Genomic DNA, 16,282 nt, shown 5'->3' on the forward strand with positions numbered 1-16,282 from the left:
CCTGGGGGGCTCAGCCGTTAAGCGGCTGCCTTCGGCTCAGGTCGTGATCCCAGGGTCCGGGATCGAGCCCCGCATCGGGCTCCCTGCTCGGCGGGGAGCCTGCTTCTCCCTCTGCCTCTGCTCTCCCCCCGCTAGTGCTCGTTCTTCCTCTCTCTCTAATGAATAAGTAAAATCTTTAAAAAAAAAAAAAAGAGCTGGCTCATAAATGATACTCTACTGAGAATGGACCTAGAAAAAAGGATTCCAACGAGAGTTTCAACCAGAACTAAGGAACTGCATCTCGAAGCCCAGGATGACCCACTATTGACAAAAGGTCGGGCGAGCACTCTGATGTCATCAGCGGACGAGGCTAACGCCCTGGAGCCCTTAGAGAAATCTTTCTTCCGACGGTAATGGGACTGCCTAACCCTCCGGTGAGGTTTGGTTCTCCAGACCTTTTCCAGACCTGAGCCCAGGAGGTGTCCCGGCCAGAGGACGGTCACTCTCAAGAGACGGTGAAGGCAGCCCGGGGATGACCAGCCACTGCGCCCAGAGAAGGTTCGCACCAGACACGCGGGCGCCCTTGAGGATTCAACCGGAGAGAAAAGGAACAGCCACCTCAAACTGTGTCTCCAGTCAGCCTCCCCCGAAACCGGGGCATCCGTCAGTCCTGCCGGGCGCGGGGGGGGGGGGGGGGCCCGGGCGGGGGGGGAGCCCCCCCCCCCCCCGGGGGGGCTCCAGGTCTCGGGGAGACGCGGCCACAGGCCGGGCAGGGCAGCAGGCCGCGCCTCCGAGCTCCCCGCCGTCCCCGGGCCGCCGTCGGGGCCACACGGTTTTAGAGAAACTCCAAGTTCTCACTGAAACCCTCTCTCACCCTGTGACCCCCCTGAGGGCAGGTGGGCCCCAGAACGCCGTCTGCTTCGAGTGACAGCGTAGCCTTTCTTTTATTGAAGGTGGCCTCCTCCAGACAGCAGATTCTGACGGTGGTTAAAGTCCCACATACCAGTTGGTGGCCTTTCAGCCAATCTGACTTACACGAAATACAACACAAACAGCCTTCCGGAAGGTTCTTCACCTGCACAGACCATGCCTCGCACTGCCTTTTAGAGGCAGCCTTTGGGACGGCCGGCTGCGGCCAGACGCCAGGAGGGCCCAGAAAATCCGCCAGGCCTTCTGTGGGGTGTCCGTCCCTGGGGGAGACTTAGCTCTGCTGGCGCCACATTCACGCCGCCCAAGCGCACGGTGGGCGCGGGGAGAAGCACTAAGGCCGCTTCTGACACACTCACGCCAGGAACGTCCGGGCCTGAATGAACTACCTCGGGGCAAACGTGGCCGCCTTTCGAAGGAGTGTCCCTCTGATGGCGGCCAGCGCGCTAAGCCGCCGATGGGCCCCCGACAGACCCCTTGAGCGCCGTCGCGGGCGGGCGCAGCCTCTCCCCCCGCACGCAGGCCTAGTCGGCCCCGGGAGGGGCTCGGGAGGCCTTCCCAGAGCGACAACCCCTCTCTCCATCTAACTCATGACGGGGGACAACACACTTCGCCCCCTGAGCCCTGCCCCACCCCACCCCCACCTTCGCTTTTACCTGCTGACTGAAGGTCACGTTCCTCCTCCGGCTGGTTTCGGGACCCCCTCCTCCGGCCGCGTCCGGGATGGCCAAGGTCTGGGGTCTCTTCAGGATCCCGGCCGATCGTGGCTTGGGGGCGTCCAGGGAGCCCACCCTCAGCACGTCCCCATCGGGGCCCGCGGCCAGGGCCGCCTCCCGCCTGTCCCCGAGGCCGCGGTCCTGGCGGTAGAAGCCGTCGGGGGCCCGCGGGAAGCTGACGCTGATGGCCGGCCGCGGGGCGCTGCCCGGGATGGCCAGGTAGGGGTCGGGGCCGCCCGTGAAGCAGTCGATGAGCACGCTGTCGATGTTGGAGGTGGCGAAGGACGAGGCAAACTCGTTGATACCCGTCAGGGAGCCGTCCCTGCTGGTGAAGCTGCCGTACTTGGGCGTGAGGGGGCTGAGCGGCGAGATGGGGCTGGAGAAGCTGGTGTACAGGCTGGTGGCCGGGGGACAGGGGAGGGGCTCGCCGGCCCCTTCCTCGTACAGCAGGGGCGGGGAGGGCGGCAGCGGGAGGCTGGGGCTCTTCATGGTGGCCTTCTTCTCGCCGGGGGGCCGCAGGGGTCTCTCGGGGATGCTGACCAGGGTCAGGACGGTGGTGATGCTCAGGGTGACCGCGGTGAAGATGTAGATAACCCTCAGCTGCCCGCCCAGGGCTCTTCCGAAGCTGGTTTTGTCCCAGTGGATGCCCCCAACCACATATCCGAATCCTCCTCCGAGGCCTGGGGAGAGAAGCAGGGTTAAGCTCCCCCACCTCCAGCAGGCAGGGGGGACGGCCCTCGAGAGTCGTGGTTCCGTGTCTTACTCAGGTGGCCAAATCTGTTGGGAGGATCCAGATCCAGCATTGGTCCCTCTTAAACCCTGGCAAAAATGCAAAGGAGAATGGGATTCTCAGGGGGCCGCCTCAGGGCCCCCCTCTCCTGCCCGGGGCTGCCGGGCTCCAGAGCAAGTGGCATGGTGCCTGCCCGTCCACGTCTGTCCCACTTACGGCCTTGCTGGAATGTCTACACTGGGTCACAGCCCCCTTCGAGGAGCCCCAGCCCCCCAGCGTCAGTGCCAGGCAAACGTGGAAGATCTTGTCTCCAACATGCGGACCACACACGTGTGTCTGTGAGGGGGGGGAATTCATGTGGCCACCCCGGTCTTCCTCGCCTGATGCCCGCGTCCTCATGCACCCCCAGTGGTGACCAAGGATGGCCACCCTTGCTCTCCGGGTCAGCAAGCCGGTGGAAACAACAGGGCTACAGGGATCCGGTCCTCTGCTCCTGCTCGCTGCATCCCCTGGCCTCGGGGAACAGGTAAATGGCAAACTGATTCATGCAGCAAGGGGTAAAAATGAGGGTGATGCCACGTTGCCCCCAGCCAGGAGCACCGCATGCACTTAGCTCCAGAGAGTGCTGTTTCCCGCCGCCCGCTCCCACGTCCCCAGCACCCCCGGCCCCCCTCCCGGCTACACCACAGGGCTGCGGCCTTATCATTTTGAGTCCAGCTGCATTTCGAGCCCATCTGCTGGTTGGAAGGCGAGTTCTCTCCGTTTACTCCTGCTGTTGTTGTATCCAAACAGCTCGTGCGGTCTGGCCACCCTCCGCTTCGGGGAGAACCAGCCGCTTTTGAATAGCAACTTCTATGGCAAGGCCTGGGCTCAGACACACTCAGCTCAAGCTTCCACGGACCCCTCAAGGTGGCACGTGGCCCTGAATCCACTTGCTTAACGGTTTCCCCCTAGATCTCCCTCATCTGTCCCCGACTGTCCTTACAGGCCTTTGAATTTCATGTCTCCCCTCCTCTTAGTATTCTTAACTTCCCACATTCATGGTCCCAATGAGCTTCCTCTCACCTCTTCTGAAGACACAATTGCTATTTTGTGGCCCTTAAAGAAGGTCAGATTTGAGATGACCTTTATTAACCATTTTTTTATTTTTTATTTTTATTTTTTATTTTTTTATAGATTTTATTTATTTGACAGAGAGAGCACAAGCAGAGGGAGAGAGAGAGAGAGAGAAGCAGGCTCCCTGCTGAGCAAGGAGCCCGATGTGGGACTCGATCCCAGGACCCTGGGATCATGACCCGGGCCGAAGGCAGCCGCTTAACCGACTAAGCCACCCCGGCATCCCTAACCATTTTTTAAAAAACAATTACTGAAGCAAATATATTCTCACAGGAAAGAAACGGTACATCGATTCAGCCTCAAAGAAACAAACAACCTGATTCAAACATGGGCAAAGGACTCACATATCTATTTAGTGTCTATTTTTCCCCAAGAAGACATACAGATGGCCAGGAAGCACACGAAGGGACGCTCAGCATCAGGGAAATGCAAACCAAAACCACAGTGAGATCCCACTTCACACTCATTAGGGTGGGTTGTATCAAAAAACGAGACAATAGGGCGCCTGGGTGGCTCAGGTGGTTAAGCGACTGCCTTCGGCTCAGGTCATGATCCTGGAGTCCCGGGATCGAGTCCCGCATCGGGCTCCCTGCTCGGCAGCGAGTCTGCTTCTCCCTCTGACCCTCCTCCCTCTCATGCTCTCTATCTCATTCTCTCTCTCAAATAAATAAATAAAATCTTTAAAAAAAAACACAACAAAAAAAAAACAAGACAATAACAAGTGCTGGCGAGGATGTGGGGAAATCGGAGCCTCTGTGCACGGCTGGTGGGGTGTAGAATGGGGCAGCCACCACGAACACAGTGTGGAGGCGCCTCAGAAAATTTAGAACAGAATTACCGTAGGATCCAGTAACTTCACTTCTGGGTTTATAGCCAAAAGAACTGAAAGCAGGGTCTTGAAGAGACATTTGCACCCCCAAGTTCGTAGCAGCTTGACTCACACTAGCTGAAATGTGGAAGCCACCTACTGTCCGTCAACAGGTAGAATGGATAAGCAAGATGCGACCTCTATACCCGATGGCGTGTTATTCTGCCTTACACAGGAAGGACATTCTTTTTTTTTTTTTTTTTTAAGATTTTATTTATTTGCGAGAGAGAGCATGAGAGACAGAGAGCATGAGAGGGAGGAGGGTCAGAGGGAGAAGCAGACCCCCCGCTGAGCAGGGAGCCTGATGCGGGACTCGATCCCGGGACTCCAGGATCATGACCTGAGCCGAAGGCAGTCGCTTAACCGACTGAGCCACCCAGGCGCCCCAAGGAAGGACATTCTGACACCTGCTACAACAGAGATGAATATTGTCCGAAGTGAAATCAGCAGTCACAAAAAGACAAATAGCACATGAGGCCACCCATATGAGGGACTCAGAGCTGTCAGAGTTATAGAGACAGAGAGAGTATATGGTGGGAGCCCAGGGGCTGGGCGTGGGGAACGGGGAGTTAGTGTTTAATGGGGACAGAGTTTCAGTTTTGCAAGAAGAGAAAGTTGTTGGGGGCGGGGGTGACCGGTGGTGATGGCCCCATGACAATGTGAATGTGCTTGATGTCACCGAACTGCTCACTTAAAATTGGTTAAGATGGTCATTTTTTTTATTATATAAAAAGAAAAGAGGGGCACCTGAGTGGCTCAGTCGGTTAAGCATCCGACTCTTGATTTTGGCTCAGGTCAGGATCAGGGTGGCGAGATCGAGCCCCAGGTCAGGCTCCGCACTGGGCGTGGAGTCTGTTTGAGATTCTCTCTCTCCTTTGGCCTCTGCTCTCCCACTAGTGAACCTGTGCGCACTCTCTCTCTCTCTTTCCAAAATAAATAAATCTTTTTAAAAAAGAAAAGAAACAATACAGAAGACTATAAGGTAAAAGACGGGGTCCTCCTTGCTACCCTACACACCCCAGCACTGGCCCAGCCGGGACCCCTGCAGAAATTCCCTGCCCCCATCCATGCATGTGTGTAAATAGAGACAAGCAGTGGCATTTTCTAGAAGAAGCAACTGGGACTGGACAGACTGAGCAGTTGGCCCAATGTCACACACTGAACAGGAGGAAAAGCCGAGACCAATTCAGGCTTCCCGATCCTGGAGCCGCTGGCCTCCCGCCTGTCCATCCAGGTCCTGCGCGGCCCCCGTCTTGTTACGTCTTTCCCTTGACCTTTAGAAACACTTCCCGATGCTATTTGAGATGGGATTGTTTGATTCCATTTTATTTTGGAAAAGGTACATGTTTTGTGTAAGAAAGCTGGAAGTCCTGGTTTTTCGAGAATACTTGGATAAGCAAGCGTCATACTGAGCTCTCGTCCTGTTCCGCAGTCAGTTCTCTGGAAGCGTGCGAGTGCGTGGTCACCGGGGATAATCCTCACGCTCCACACCTCTCACTTCTGCTAATCACACAGGCTCTGTGGCTCTGTGGGCGTCCCTGCCTCGTGTCTCAGCTCCATAGGCACGTTTCTCCCGTTTGCAGCAAGCACGACTCGGGCGTGTGTGCGAGCGCAGGGCGCATGCATCATATGCAGACTCTGTATGTGCCCATTTACCTGCTCACTAAATTGTATCTGTGACCCGTCAATACACACTCCACATGCAATCACACTCAGCTATGCAGAGCAGCGAGCGCTTGGAGTTGCCCGACGCACCAGGTCCCAACTGAGGCCAAACAAGGCAATGCCCTGCCTTCTTATTTCAACCCTCAAGACTGTGGACAGCCAACTTTCTTGTCATCTATATGATGCCATGTTTCTGCAGGCTTTTTGCCTTTTTTTTTTTTTTTTAAGATTTTATTTATTTATTTGAGAGAGAGAGAGAATGAAAGACAGAGAGCATGAGAGGGGGAGGGCCAGAGGGAGAAGCAGACTCTCTGCCGAGCAGGGAGCCCGATGCGGGACTCGATCCCGGGACTCCAGGACCATGACCTGAGCCGAAGGCAGTCGCTTAACCAACTGAGCCACCCAGGCGCCCCGGCTTTTTGCCTTTTTTTAGGGGGGGGTGACATCACCATTTAAAACGGCCGCCACGTGTAGAGCTGATGCTCTGCTGTCTCTTGCTCGGAGGTCCCAGGAGGCTGCGCTGTGTCTTATAAAGAAAACACGTGTGTCAGATAAGCTTTGCTTAGGCACGTGCCATGCGTTGGCCACGAGTTCCATGTTAGTGAACCCATGATATACGTTCAGAAGGTGTCTTTAATCAGAAACACATACAACAAGTTTAGGTGCTGATGGGGTTGATGAAAATGGGACCAGAGGTTCGCGGGAACCTAACCCTGTCCTATTCCTAGGGGCGGTGACTCAGCTCTGGCCAATTCAGGGTTCGTGGTGACTTGGTAGAAAGTAACTCCTCGAACAATGGGAGTAAGGCGCACGCAGAGTCATATACACAGAGACTTACATATGCACATAGGTGGCTATCCTTACACCTTGTACACGTGTATGCACAGATCAACACTACATAGTATTGCTGAACTACATCATCTGAAATATATACTTTCTTTTTTTTTTTTTTAAATGTTTTATTTATTTATTCATGAGAGTCGCAGAGAGAGAGAGATGCAGTGGGAGAAGCAGGCTCCCAAGGAGCAGGGAGCCCGATGCGGGGCTCGATCCCAGGACCCTGGGTTCATGACCTGAGCCAAAGGCAGACGCTTAACCATCTGAGCCATCCAGGCGCCCCTGAAATATATACTTTCAATCACGTCAGTGCTCATCCCTATAGTTGAAGGTTTTTTTTTTTTTAAGATTTTATTTATTTATTTGACACAGAGAGAGAGAGAGCCAGCTCGCACAAGCAGGCAGAGCAGCAGAGTGAGAGGGAGAAGCAGGCTCCCCGCCGAGCAGGGAGCCCGATGCGGGGCTCGATCCCACGACCCCGGGATCATGATCTGAGATGAAGGCAGCCGCTTCACCCAACGAGCCACGCAGGCGCCCCCATATATTTGAGTTTTATGACTCGGGTTTTGCATCAGGGCATCGAAGCGCCCACAGTGGACACGCAGCCCCAGAGCCGCGCCGTGGGGAGACCTACCTGCCAGCAGCGCGTGGATGTTGAGGCCGCGGTCCTGGTCGGCGGGGCTGCACACGTCCATCATGTAGGCGTGGCTGGGGTTGTCCGCAGAGTCAGCGCTGAAGTCCATGAGCACCACCCCGCACACGGTGAGGAGGAGGCCCCACTTGTGGTTGTCGGCCGAGTCGGCCAGCGCCGTGCCCAGGTCCCTGCCATTGAGCAGGAGCGAGAGGCCCAGCAACGCCCCTGCGGACAGAGAAAAAGTCACGCCAAGGAAACGCGGGGCAGCTCTGTCCCCCCCAGCTGGCCACTTCAGTCTAGAACCTTTAGGGCCCTGAGAATTCCTTTTTAACCAAACTTCAAGCAGAGCCCATTGGAAAAGTCACCTGCAGACTCACCATGGTTTCTTGGTTTTGTTCTTGCTTTTTTGCTTGGATCAGGGTTTTTATTTTGTCAAGTAGGGCAGGAATGACATACGCTTTATTAACCCGTTCTTAAAAAATCAAAGGGATAGACTGTCACAGCTAACTCAGGCCTGGTTACGGGGTGCTCCCTGCCACCACACCCGTGAAATTATCTGTGTCGCTGCTTTGGTCAACACTCTTTTAGATTTTGCTAAGAGGAAGCAGTTGGGGCCTTTTTTTCTTTTCTTTTTTTTTTTTTTTTCCACTTTATTTCAGTTCCAAAACAACAGACCTATAGCCAGGACAAGAATGAAAGGGCGTCTCCTTCCAAACCTTGAGGTACATCGGTCACTCCAAGCACCCAACAGTGGCTGCAGTAGGAATCCTGAAACAGAGCAGGCCAGTGGTCACTGCTGGGGTCCCCCCACCCCACCCCGCACCCTGCGCTGGACAGCCCCCAAACACCTGCACCCAAACGTCCCAAGGTGCCAAGCGAATAAATGATGAAACTCGGAGTACGCAACCCTGAGCTAGAAAAACAAAAGACGGACTCTTGGAATAGCTCAGCTTCTGCCCACATTTTCTACTTAGGTCCCTATAAGGCACTAAGCAGCCATGACCTTGCTTGGGGAACCCAAGAAATTCCAAGACCTCCCAGACCCAAAACACATCAAGCTTTATTGCCTGGATCCTCCAGTGATGGCTCCGTGTCAGATGGTGGGAATCCTTGGGGGTCAGTGAAATGCCTCTTCTGTGGTCTGGTTTAGATAAAGTCACTTAAAATACAGGGTGTGAAGACCCTGCCTGTGTTCTCCCACAGCCCCAAACTAAAGAGCAAAACGGAAGTCTTGCTCCTCCCTTGTCCCCTTGGGACCCTCTAGCCACTTCAAGTCAGGCTTCTGGAAGCTTCCAGAGGTTTCTGGAGACCATTGGCCATCGGGGCTGAGCTGGGGCTCACCGAGGATGGGGCTGATGAACCACACCAGACTGTAGAGCTGGTCGGGCAAGCCCATCTGTAGGAGCACTGGGGTCACGTACGCGGTCTCCATGGCATAGCTGAACTCGATGCCAAAGAGAATACAGCCGTTGAAGAGCAGCTCCCGGAAGGACCTCTGGGGGTGCAGGTCCCCAAAGTCCACCAGCTCGATCGGACATGGGGTGTTGGGGGGTGGGGGTGGGGAGGGGCGAATGCACTTCCTTCTCTTGGGGTGTCGTTTGAAGTTGTTGGCCCGGTGGCTGATATGCCGGGTCACGGACCCCGAGTAGCCCGAGATCTGAGACCTCCAGAAGTCCTGAGGAGCCAAACTGGGGAACAGGGCCTCTCCTGGAGGGGTGCTGCTCGCCGGGGGGATCATCGTAGGGGGGGCCGGTGGGTGTTCCTGTGGGGAAAGCCCGTTCGGGGGCGACAGTCACTCACCAGGGCCTCCACCATCAGAGTTCGTCTTTCCAGGTGGCTCCCTCCGCCCCCCACTTGACTGGCACCTGCTCATCCTTGTCATATGAGAAGGGACGAGTTCTGAGAGTCTCCCCCCAGAGTAGAGGCTCCTACTGCTTGCGACGTGGCTCAGCCGGCGCTCTGTCCCTGCTCAGGGGGACAACCCCAGTCCTTAGGTCCCTGCACTAAAACTTAAGGGAACTGACCCCTAAAGAGGCTCCACGAGGAGGGCCAGGCAAGGAACCTCCTGGAAGGTGGGAGCAGCTAGGCTTCCCATGGCTCTGAAGGGTGCCAGGATATTTTAGGACCTACAGCCCATTTTCAGGATGAATTTTGCCCAGGGGACCAGAGAGGTGGGGAGACCAGACTTGGGGCAGGACCCACCTACAGGCGCCCTGAGCACCTGTGCCCGGTCAGGGGACAGCCCTTCCTTCATGGGACGGAAAGTCACAGCGGTCACCCCGCCTATCACTGTATCTCCTCCTCCCGGGAGGCTGGGGCCCTTGCCTAAAAGCAGATGCATGAGTTTAATTCCAATCCTTTCCTTACAACCCCTGTGGATGAGTGAATTTTTAGTCAAGTCAGGAGAACTGAGACTTTGATCATGTTGAAAAAGCTCTCTTTAAAGAAATAAAGCAAACACCCTGCATCCCACATGTCACAGATGACACCCTGAATAGAGATACTGTTTACCCCCCAAAAAAAGCGGGGGACAAAAAGAACCAGGGAGGGTGAGAAATAGATATCTTGCCTGAGAAGTATGCCCCAAACCCAAGACAACTTTCCCAACACTGATGGGTTTTCTAATGTTACAGGCCTTTTTTTTTTTTTCAAAATTACTTTTAAGCTTTAAAAATGAGGCCCTTATTTCTGATGTTAACTCACCACCTTCCATCACATTATCACTAGTCCGTAAGTTCTTTTTGAAGAACTCCGAAATGCCTCATCACTCCAGATTTGTGTCCTAAATTCCCCCCCCACCCCCGCAACCACCATCCTATCTACTCAGGGATTGTCTTCCTTCTGTTGGGAAGACACCAGTGGTGGAAGTGATTTTCTTTAGAGACACCCCAGCAGGATTCAGAGCACTGTGTTAACCCACCAACCCATCCATCCATCCATTCCTTCTCCCTTCCCCCTACCCATCCATCCACCTACTTATCCATCCATCCATCCATCCACATCCATACCACACGTCCACCCACTCCTCTTCTAATCTAGCCATCCATCCTTCCAGCCTTCCAAACATCCACGCATCCACCCATCCATCCATTCACCTACACACCCCTCCTCCCATTTGGCTGAGTACTAAGTACCAAGACACCAAGGTCACAGAGATAAAGGAAAGACAAAGTGTTTGCCCCCGAGTTGGGTGGAAAGTGGAGGGAAGGAGTTAAGCAGTGGGAGTAGCTGCATAAAGGAGATGTATGTGCAACAGTTGTGTGTCATGTCAGTGTGGTGAGAGATGAAGCCATTGGGAAGGGATTAGCTGACTATGAAGGGCCTTGTGGCTTGTGGTTTTTTGTTTTGTTTTAAAGATTTTATTTGTTTACTTGGGAGAGAGAGAGAGAGAGCACAGAGGCAGAGGGAGAAGCAGATGCCACGCTGAGCACGGAGCCCAACTCAGGGCTCAATCCCAGGACCCTGAGATCATGACCTGAGCAAGAAGGGAGATGCTTAATGACTGAGCCACCCAGGCGCCCCTGCTAAGAGGTGGATTTCATACTGAGAGGCCAGGGATGGACATATCCAGAGACCCAGTCTACTCTTACTTCTTGGACAGGTGGGGATAAGATGGCTTATCTTGTGACCTTAGAAAAATCCCATGCTATCTCTAAAGGAAGAACAGAAATAGGCTGTGTAGGCAAAGTATACTTCATTAAAAACATAACTAGGGGCGCCTGCGTGGCTCAGTCGGTTAAGCGTCCGACTCTTGATTTCAGCTCAGGTCGTGATCTCAGGCTCGTGAGATTGAGCCCTGTGTCGGGCTCTGTGCTCAGCAGGGTGTCTGCTTGAGATTCTCTCTCTCTTCCTCTCCCTCTGCCCTCCTCCCTCCCACCACACACACCCACTCTCTCTAACATAAATAAATAAATATATTTTTAAAAACCCATAATTCATTTATGAAGATGAAGTCAAACTTAAATTTTTTTAAAAAAGCTAAACTTCTTGATTCTGTTCCTCCTGTTCTAGCTCAGCCCATAGTAAATACTCCAGAAAAATCTGTCCTTTGGCCAGTCTTGCCTTCAAAAACCCAGGAGGCTATTAGCATTCCCTGGAGCTTCTTCACTCATTCATTAAAACCACAGAAATAAAGTGCCCATTGGAAGACCACATAATAAGACCATCTCCTTAAAAGTCAGAAGGAAGACCTTTAGCACAGGTGTGTGGGGGGAGCTTGACCTGACCCCGCCTGTCCGGTCACGGTGCTACCCCCACCGCAGGGGTTACTCCCTCTCAGCCTCTCTACCTGCTCCTCGCCCCTTCTGCGCAGGGCACCGCTCTTTCCTATCAGCATTCTATCCCCATAAAGTGAACTTAAGTGCACGGGCATTAGAAACCTTGCCTTTCATTTTAGAATGAAGAACCACGGCCCACTTTGGAAGAATTTCAGATTTAAACAGCATATGATGGGAGCATATTTTTGCAAAGGGGAACCTTTTCGGCCCTACTTAAAATGAACTATGTGGCTAGCCCATGTCTCTACCTGTGATGTGACCACTACATCATCACCTGCCCACCATCCCCGGCTTTCAAACACAGACTGCAGCCAGTCCTAGCAAAAGGGAGACCCCCACACCCCTGCCTTACTACCCAGCATCTAAACCAGAAATGAAACCTGGACTTCGGAAAGGCTTCCCGGAGGGTTCATTTTCAACTTGAGGGATCAGTGTTACTATTTCCATTTCAAGAATACATTTATTAAAAGCTGTCCATGAAAGTTTACTCTAAGAAGAATGTTTGAAATTCATTTTTGAATGTTATAAAAAATGAAAGTGAAATTTAAAATAATGAAATAGCATTTTAATACACGAATATAAATATTTACCAGATCATCTTGCCATCCTGATCACACTCTATGAGTATTAATTCAGTCCAAAAAAAATATGTATATCTGTTGCTGGCCCCACAAAGTTTCTAGGCTGTGCCCATTGTGCTTCTCGAATACAGGGGATGTTTCACGTAACAAATCCCTCAAAGTGGTATGGGAAGATTAAGCCGCAAATGATTAATAAAAATAAACAATGCCCATGTAATTTGAATGCTAAAAATTACCCTACTATGAGCCAAATAATTTCTTCATTTCTCTCTCCTCTTTACACTTGGGGTCCCACGGGGCTACATCCCTTCCCCACTCTTCCTTCCAACAATTCCCAAAGTTAATACTTCAAGAAAACCTTGCCAAGCCAGCAAAGGGCTGCGTGGACCCGAAGGGGTGTATTTAATGCGCTGGTTACTGAATCGGGGCCCATTCCTCACTTCTGCTCTCTGGAATCCCGCCTCTCCCTGACTACCAATTGATCCCAGAAACCCTGGTCAGGTGCACACTGAACTTGGGCTTCCTTAGCACCTGACTCTACTTCCCCATAAAAGCTGAAAAACATAAACAGTATGATAACCTCAGAAATAATTTGAGAAGTTATTTGTTGATGAGATCAGAATGAACTGAAGTGCCATCAGCCTGCTCTTTCAACCGCGGCCAGAAAGCAGAAACCTTGGGCCATAAACTCATCATAAACTTAATGCCGGGATGCTGACAGAGATGCCATCAGGAGGGTTCAGCCTCAGGCGGGAGGCGAACCGGAAGCTGATGACACCTGCCCAGGTGACCCGGGATCAGGCCTCCGGCACCAATAAGCACAACGTAAGCCTGGGGCAAATTCCAGTGTGTGCTCTCCCTCCCAGCCAGGGTGAAATTAATCTGTCACCGGCCACTACCTCCTCCGGGCCGAGGGTTCCGCACTCAGGGGGCGACACCGGGGGCTCCATTCACAGGTCAGTCAGTTAGACACCAAGGAAGGACAAAGGTCTCCGTGCCAACCTCCAGCCCCAACCCTGGCACTCTGATCACCCGGGGGCCTACGCCGAGTCGCTCCAGCGCGAAGCCGGGCAGCTGTGCGGAGGGCGCGGGAGGAAACGGGGGTACCTGTGGGTCGAGACGGGAGGCATCCCTCTCCGAGGCCGGGCTCCTGCCTGGCCCGCGCGCAGCTCGGGTCCCCGCCCGGCAGCCCCCGGCCCGCGGCTGCGGCGGCTGCAGCATCACCCCGCGGGGCGGGGCCGTGACGTCACGCTGCATCCCGCCCGCCCGCGGCGGGGACCCGCAGAGCCTCCTTAAAGCGGCACCGCCCCGCCGCGGCCCGCAGCCCCCGGCCGCCGGGGCGCTGCCCCCAGAGCCCCAGGAGCAGGCCCACTGTTGACTTGCAGCGGACCCCAGGCACTCCCCCCGCCACGCCAAGGCTGCGGTTTTCGTTTACGAATGTGTTGGTTAGGGAGACTGTGATAACACCATGTATTCAGATATTTTCCGTGGCCTAAGAGTTCTCATCCCCACGCCCCCACACATACCCACACCGATTCTAAAAGAAATGCACCCATTTTTGGCAATTCCTAAAAGCACTGAAAGCTCCGGGCACTGTGCCCACTCTACAGAACGGGTAAGTTGGCCCAGCCTAGAGCTATTAGACTGCATTCACATACTCCCTTAATATGTATCAGGGCGTGCGTGCTCTATGCCAGACACTGATCTAGGGACCCGGGATACAGCAATGAACAAAACAGACAAAAATTCCCTCCCCTGTGGCACCACATTGTAGAGAGGGAGGGACACATTGAAGACAAATAACATGAATTAGGGACGTGCCTAAAGATAGTAACTCCCCAGAGAAGGAGCTAGAGTGTGGGGCTGGAGAGGGGGTGGTATTGCAGTTTTAAATAAGATTGTTCATGAGTCCTTATGGAGAAGGTGACGTGTGAAGAAAGACTAGGAGGAGGCCAGGGGGCCTGATATCTGATATCTGGGGGAAGGTCATGCCAGCAGAAGAAAGAGCAAGTGCAAAGGGCCTGGGGTAGAAGTGAGGTGGGTTGAATCAAATAATGATAGAGCAAATAGATAGCCTGTAGTGAAATTATAACCACAGAAAATGTTACAAGGGGAAGCTTGTGGCCCCATGAAAGTTTATAATAGGGAGAATTTGATCTCATTGGGAGGGTCGGGTGCTTCTTGAGGACAAGGGACACATGGGAGCACACTAAAGCTGAGTAAGGAGGGCAGTGTGTTCCAGGCAGAGGGGTCAGCATGGGCTGAGCTCTTGTGACAGGAGAGGGCATGGCAAGTGCAGGACTGAGGAACCAGTGGGGCTGGGATGCAGAGGCCAGGGCGAGTGGGGGCTGGGGAGGCTGGAGAAGCAGACTGGGCCCAGCCAGCAGCCTTCGTGGGCTGCTGTCATATTTTAAGAACAAGAAGAAGCTTAGAAGTGTTTGATGCAGGGAAGTGGATGGCATAAACCGGATTCATATTTCGCAAAGATCATAGAGCTCAGAGTGGAAAATGGGTTGGAGGGGACCAGGAGACCAGGTGAGTGCACCAGGTAGGAGCTTAGAGAATGGTCCAGGTGGGAGAGGATGGGGGGGACGGCAGAGGGATGAGGTGTGGATTGGTTAGGCATCTAGGAGGTAAAAGCAACAGGACTTGATAGATTGAGGGTAGGGGGTGTGGGAAGGAAGGAGGGAGGTGCCAAGTTTTCAGCTAGAGCACCTGGATGAAGGAAGGTTAACTCACTGGGCCAAGAGCAGGTTGGCTGGTGGGGTGATTGTCGCAGGTCGGCTTTGGGACAGAATGTGTGTGAGGCATCCAGGCCACTAGAGATCGGGGTCTGGAGCTCAGAGATGGTCCCTGGAGAATCAGCACACAGGGGCGAACTGCAGGCACACCGTGGAAGGTGGACAGGGAGAGACAAGAGTGGGACCTGGGCAGGGAGAGATGGAGGGGAGAGGGTCCCCGCTGAAGCCTGGAGGAGTCTCAGCAGTAGTCTCTGGCCAGGTGGAGGAGAATGAGCCATCTGATAACTGGTTCTACCTTATTTTTTCCTCTAAACAGGAGAAATGGTTTGGAAAAATACTAATGTGTTTTTCTATTTTGCATTTACACCCAAATGACTGGCTCTTCAGTTAGCAGAAAGGTCACAGCTGTAACTGAAAACCCTCAGCATCTCAGAGGCTTCACGCCATCAATGCTTCTCTGGGACTCCAGTGAAGTCAAAGGGGTGTTCCTGCTTGGGGGGGGGGGGGTGCTCCACGCAGTCATTCAGGGACCCAGGCTCCTTCCACCGTGGCTCTGCCCGAGACAGGCTTGCAAGAGGCCCACATTCCACTCACTCACATGCCATTGCCTGTGACTCAGGGACAGGACACACCCAGCAGCAAGGGAGGCCAGGATGTGTGGCCCCTGCCGTGGATGAGGAGGAAGTGGGTGTGGGGAGTAGCTTGTGCAGCTGCTTCTCTAGCTTGTATCAGCTTGGGGGGGGGGGGGGGGGGGGCTGGTCAGTGAACAAAAGCTAATAGCTCATTTCTGGTGTTCAAAATAGGATTTTGCAGCACGAGAAAAGGCTTGAAATCTAGGCATTGTGGAGAAAGAAAAGACTTTTAAAAGATTCCTTTGACCATTTTTAACCTTCCAAAGTTAGAACCTTCCAAGATTAGAACCCTCCTTTCTTAACCCTCTGGGGGCTGCAGGGAGGGTGGGGTTTCTCCCTTTCTGTGGGTGAGATCTCCCCCTCTGGTCAGGAGGTCGAGGCAGGAGGCCCCAGTGGAAGGAGAGGGACAGACCTTTGAAGGAAGCCCCAGAGAAGCCCACCCCCCTGGCCCCTGGGCAGAGCCAGGAGGCCTTGTGTCCAGGGGACCACTCCCCCCACCCCCCCACCCCGAGGGTCAAGCCTGGGCCCCACCCCGTGCTGGGAGGAGTATGCTCTGGGCTCAGCTGTCCCACATCAGTG

The 16,282-nt window shown here is 53.9% G+C and overlaps 1 protein-coding gene across 3 annotated transcripts in view; it reads right to left on the minus strand.

Annotated features, from left to right (window-relative positions):
• SLC45A1 (solute carrier family 45 member 1) overlaps positions 1–13,532 on the minus strand; it is a 20,756-nt gene extending 7,224 nt beyond the window's left edge. The window contains exons 1-5 of one of the 3 annotated variants that reach the window (XM_035019879.1): positions 13,438–13,532; positions 8,814–9,234; positions 8,148–8,240; positions 7,473–7,697; positions 1,563–2,302 (exon numbers count right to left, since the gene is read on the minus strand). In XM_035019879.1, the coding sequence (XP_034875770.1) occupies positions 1,563–2,302; positions 7,473–7,697; positions 8,148–8,240; positions 8,814–9,210 (1,455 nt within the window). In that variant the 5' untranslated portion in view covers positions 9,211–9,234; positions 13,438–13,532. Of the gene's footprint in view, positions 1–1,562; positions 2,303–7,472; positions 7,698–7,849; positions 7,873–8,147; positions 8,241–8,813; positions 9,235–13,437 lie in introns of those variants that run through there. The other 2 variants (XM_035019880.1, XM_035019881.1) reach the window with 2 other exon arrangements.
• Positions 13,533–16,282: the final 2,750 nt, after the last annotated feature.

The sequence above is a fragment of the Mirounga leonina genome, unplaced genomic scaffold (assembly GCF_011800145.1).
Source record: "Mirounga leonina isolate KUSES-001 unplaced genomic scaffold, KU_Mleo_1.0 Mir_173, whole genome shotgun sequence".
Classification (NCBI taxonomy): Eukaryota; Metazoa; Chordata; class Mammalia; order Carnivora; family Phocidae; genus Mirounga; species Mirounga leonina.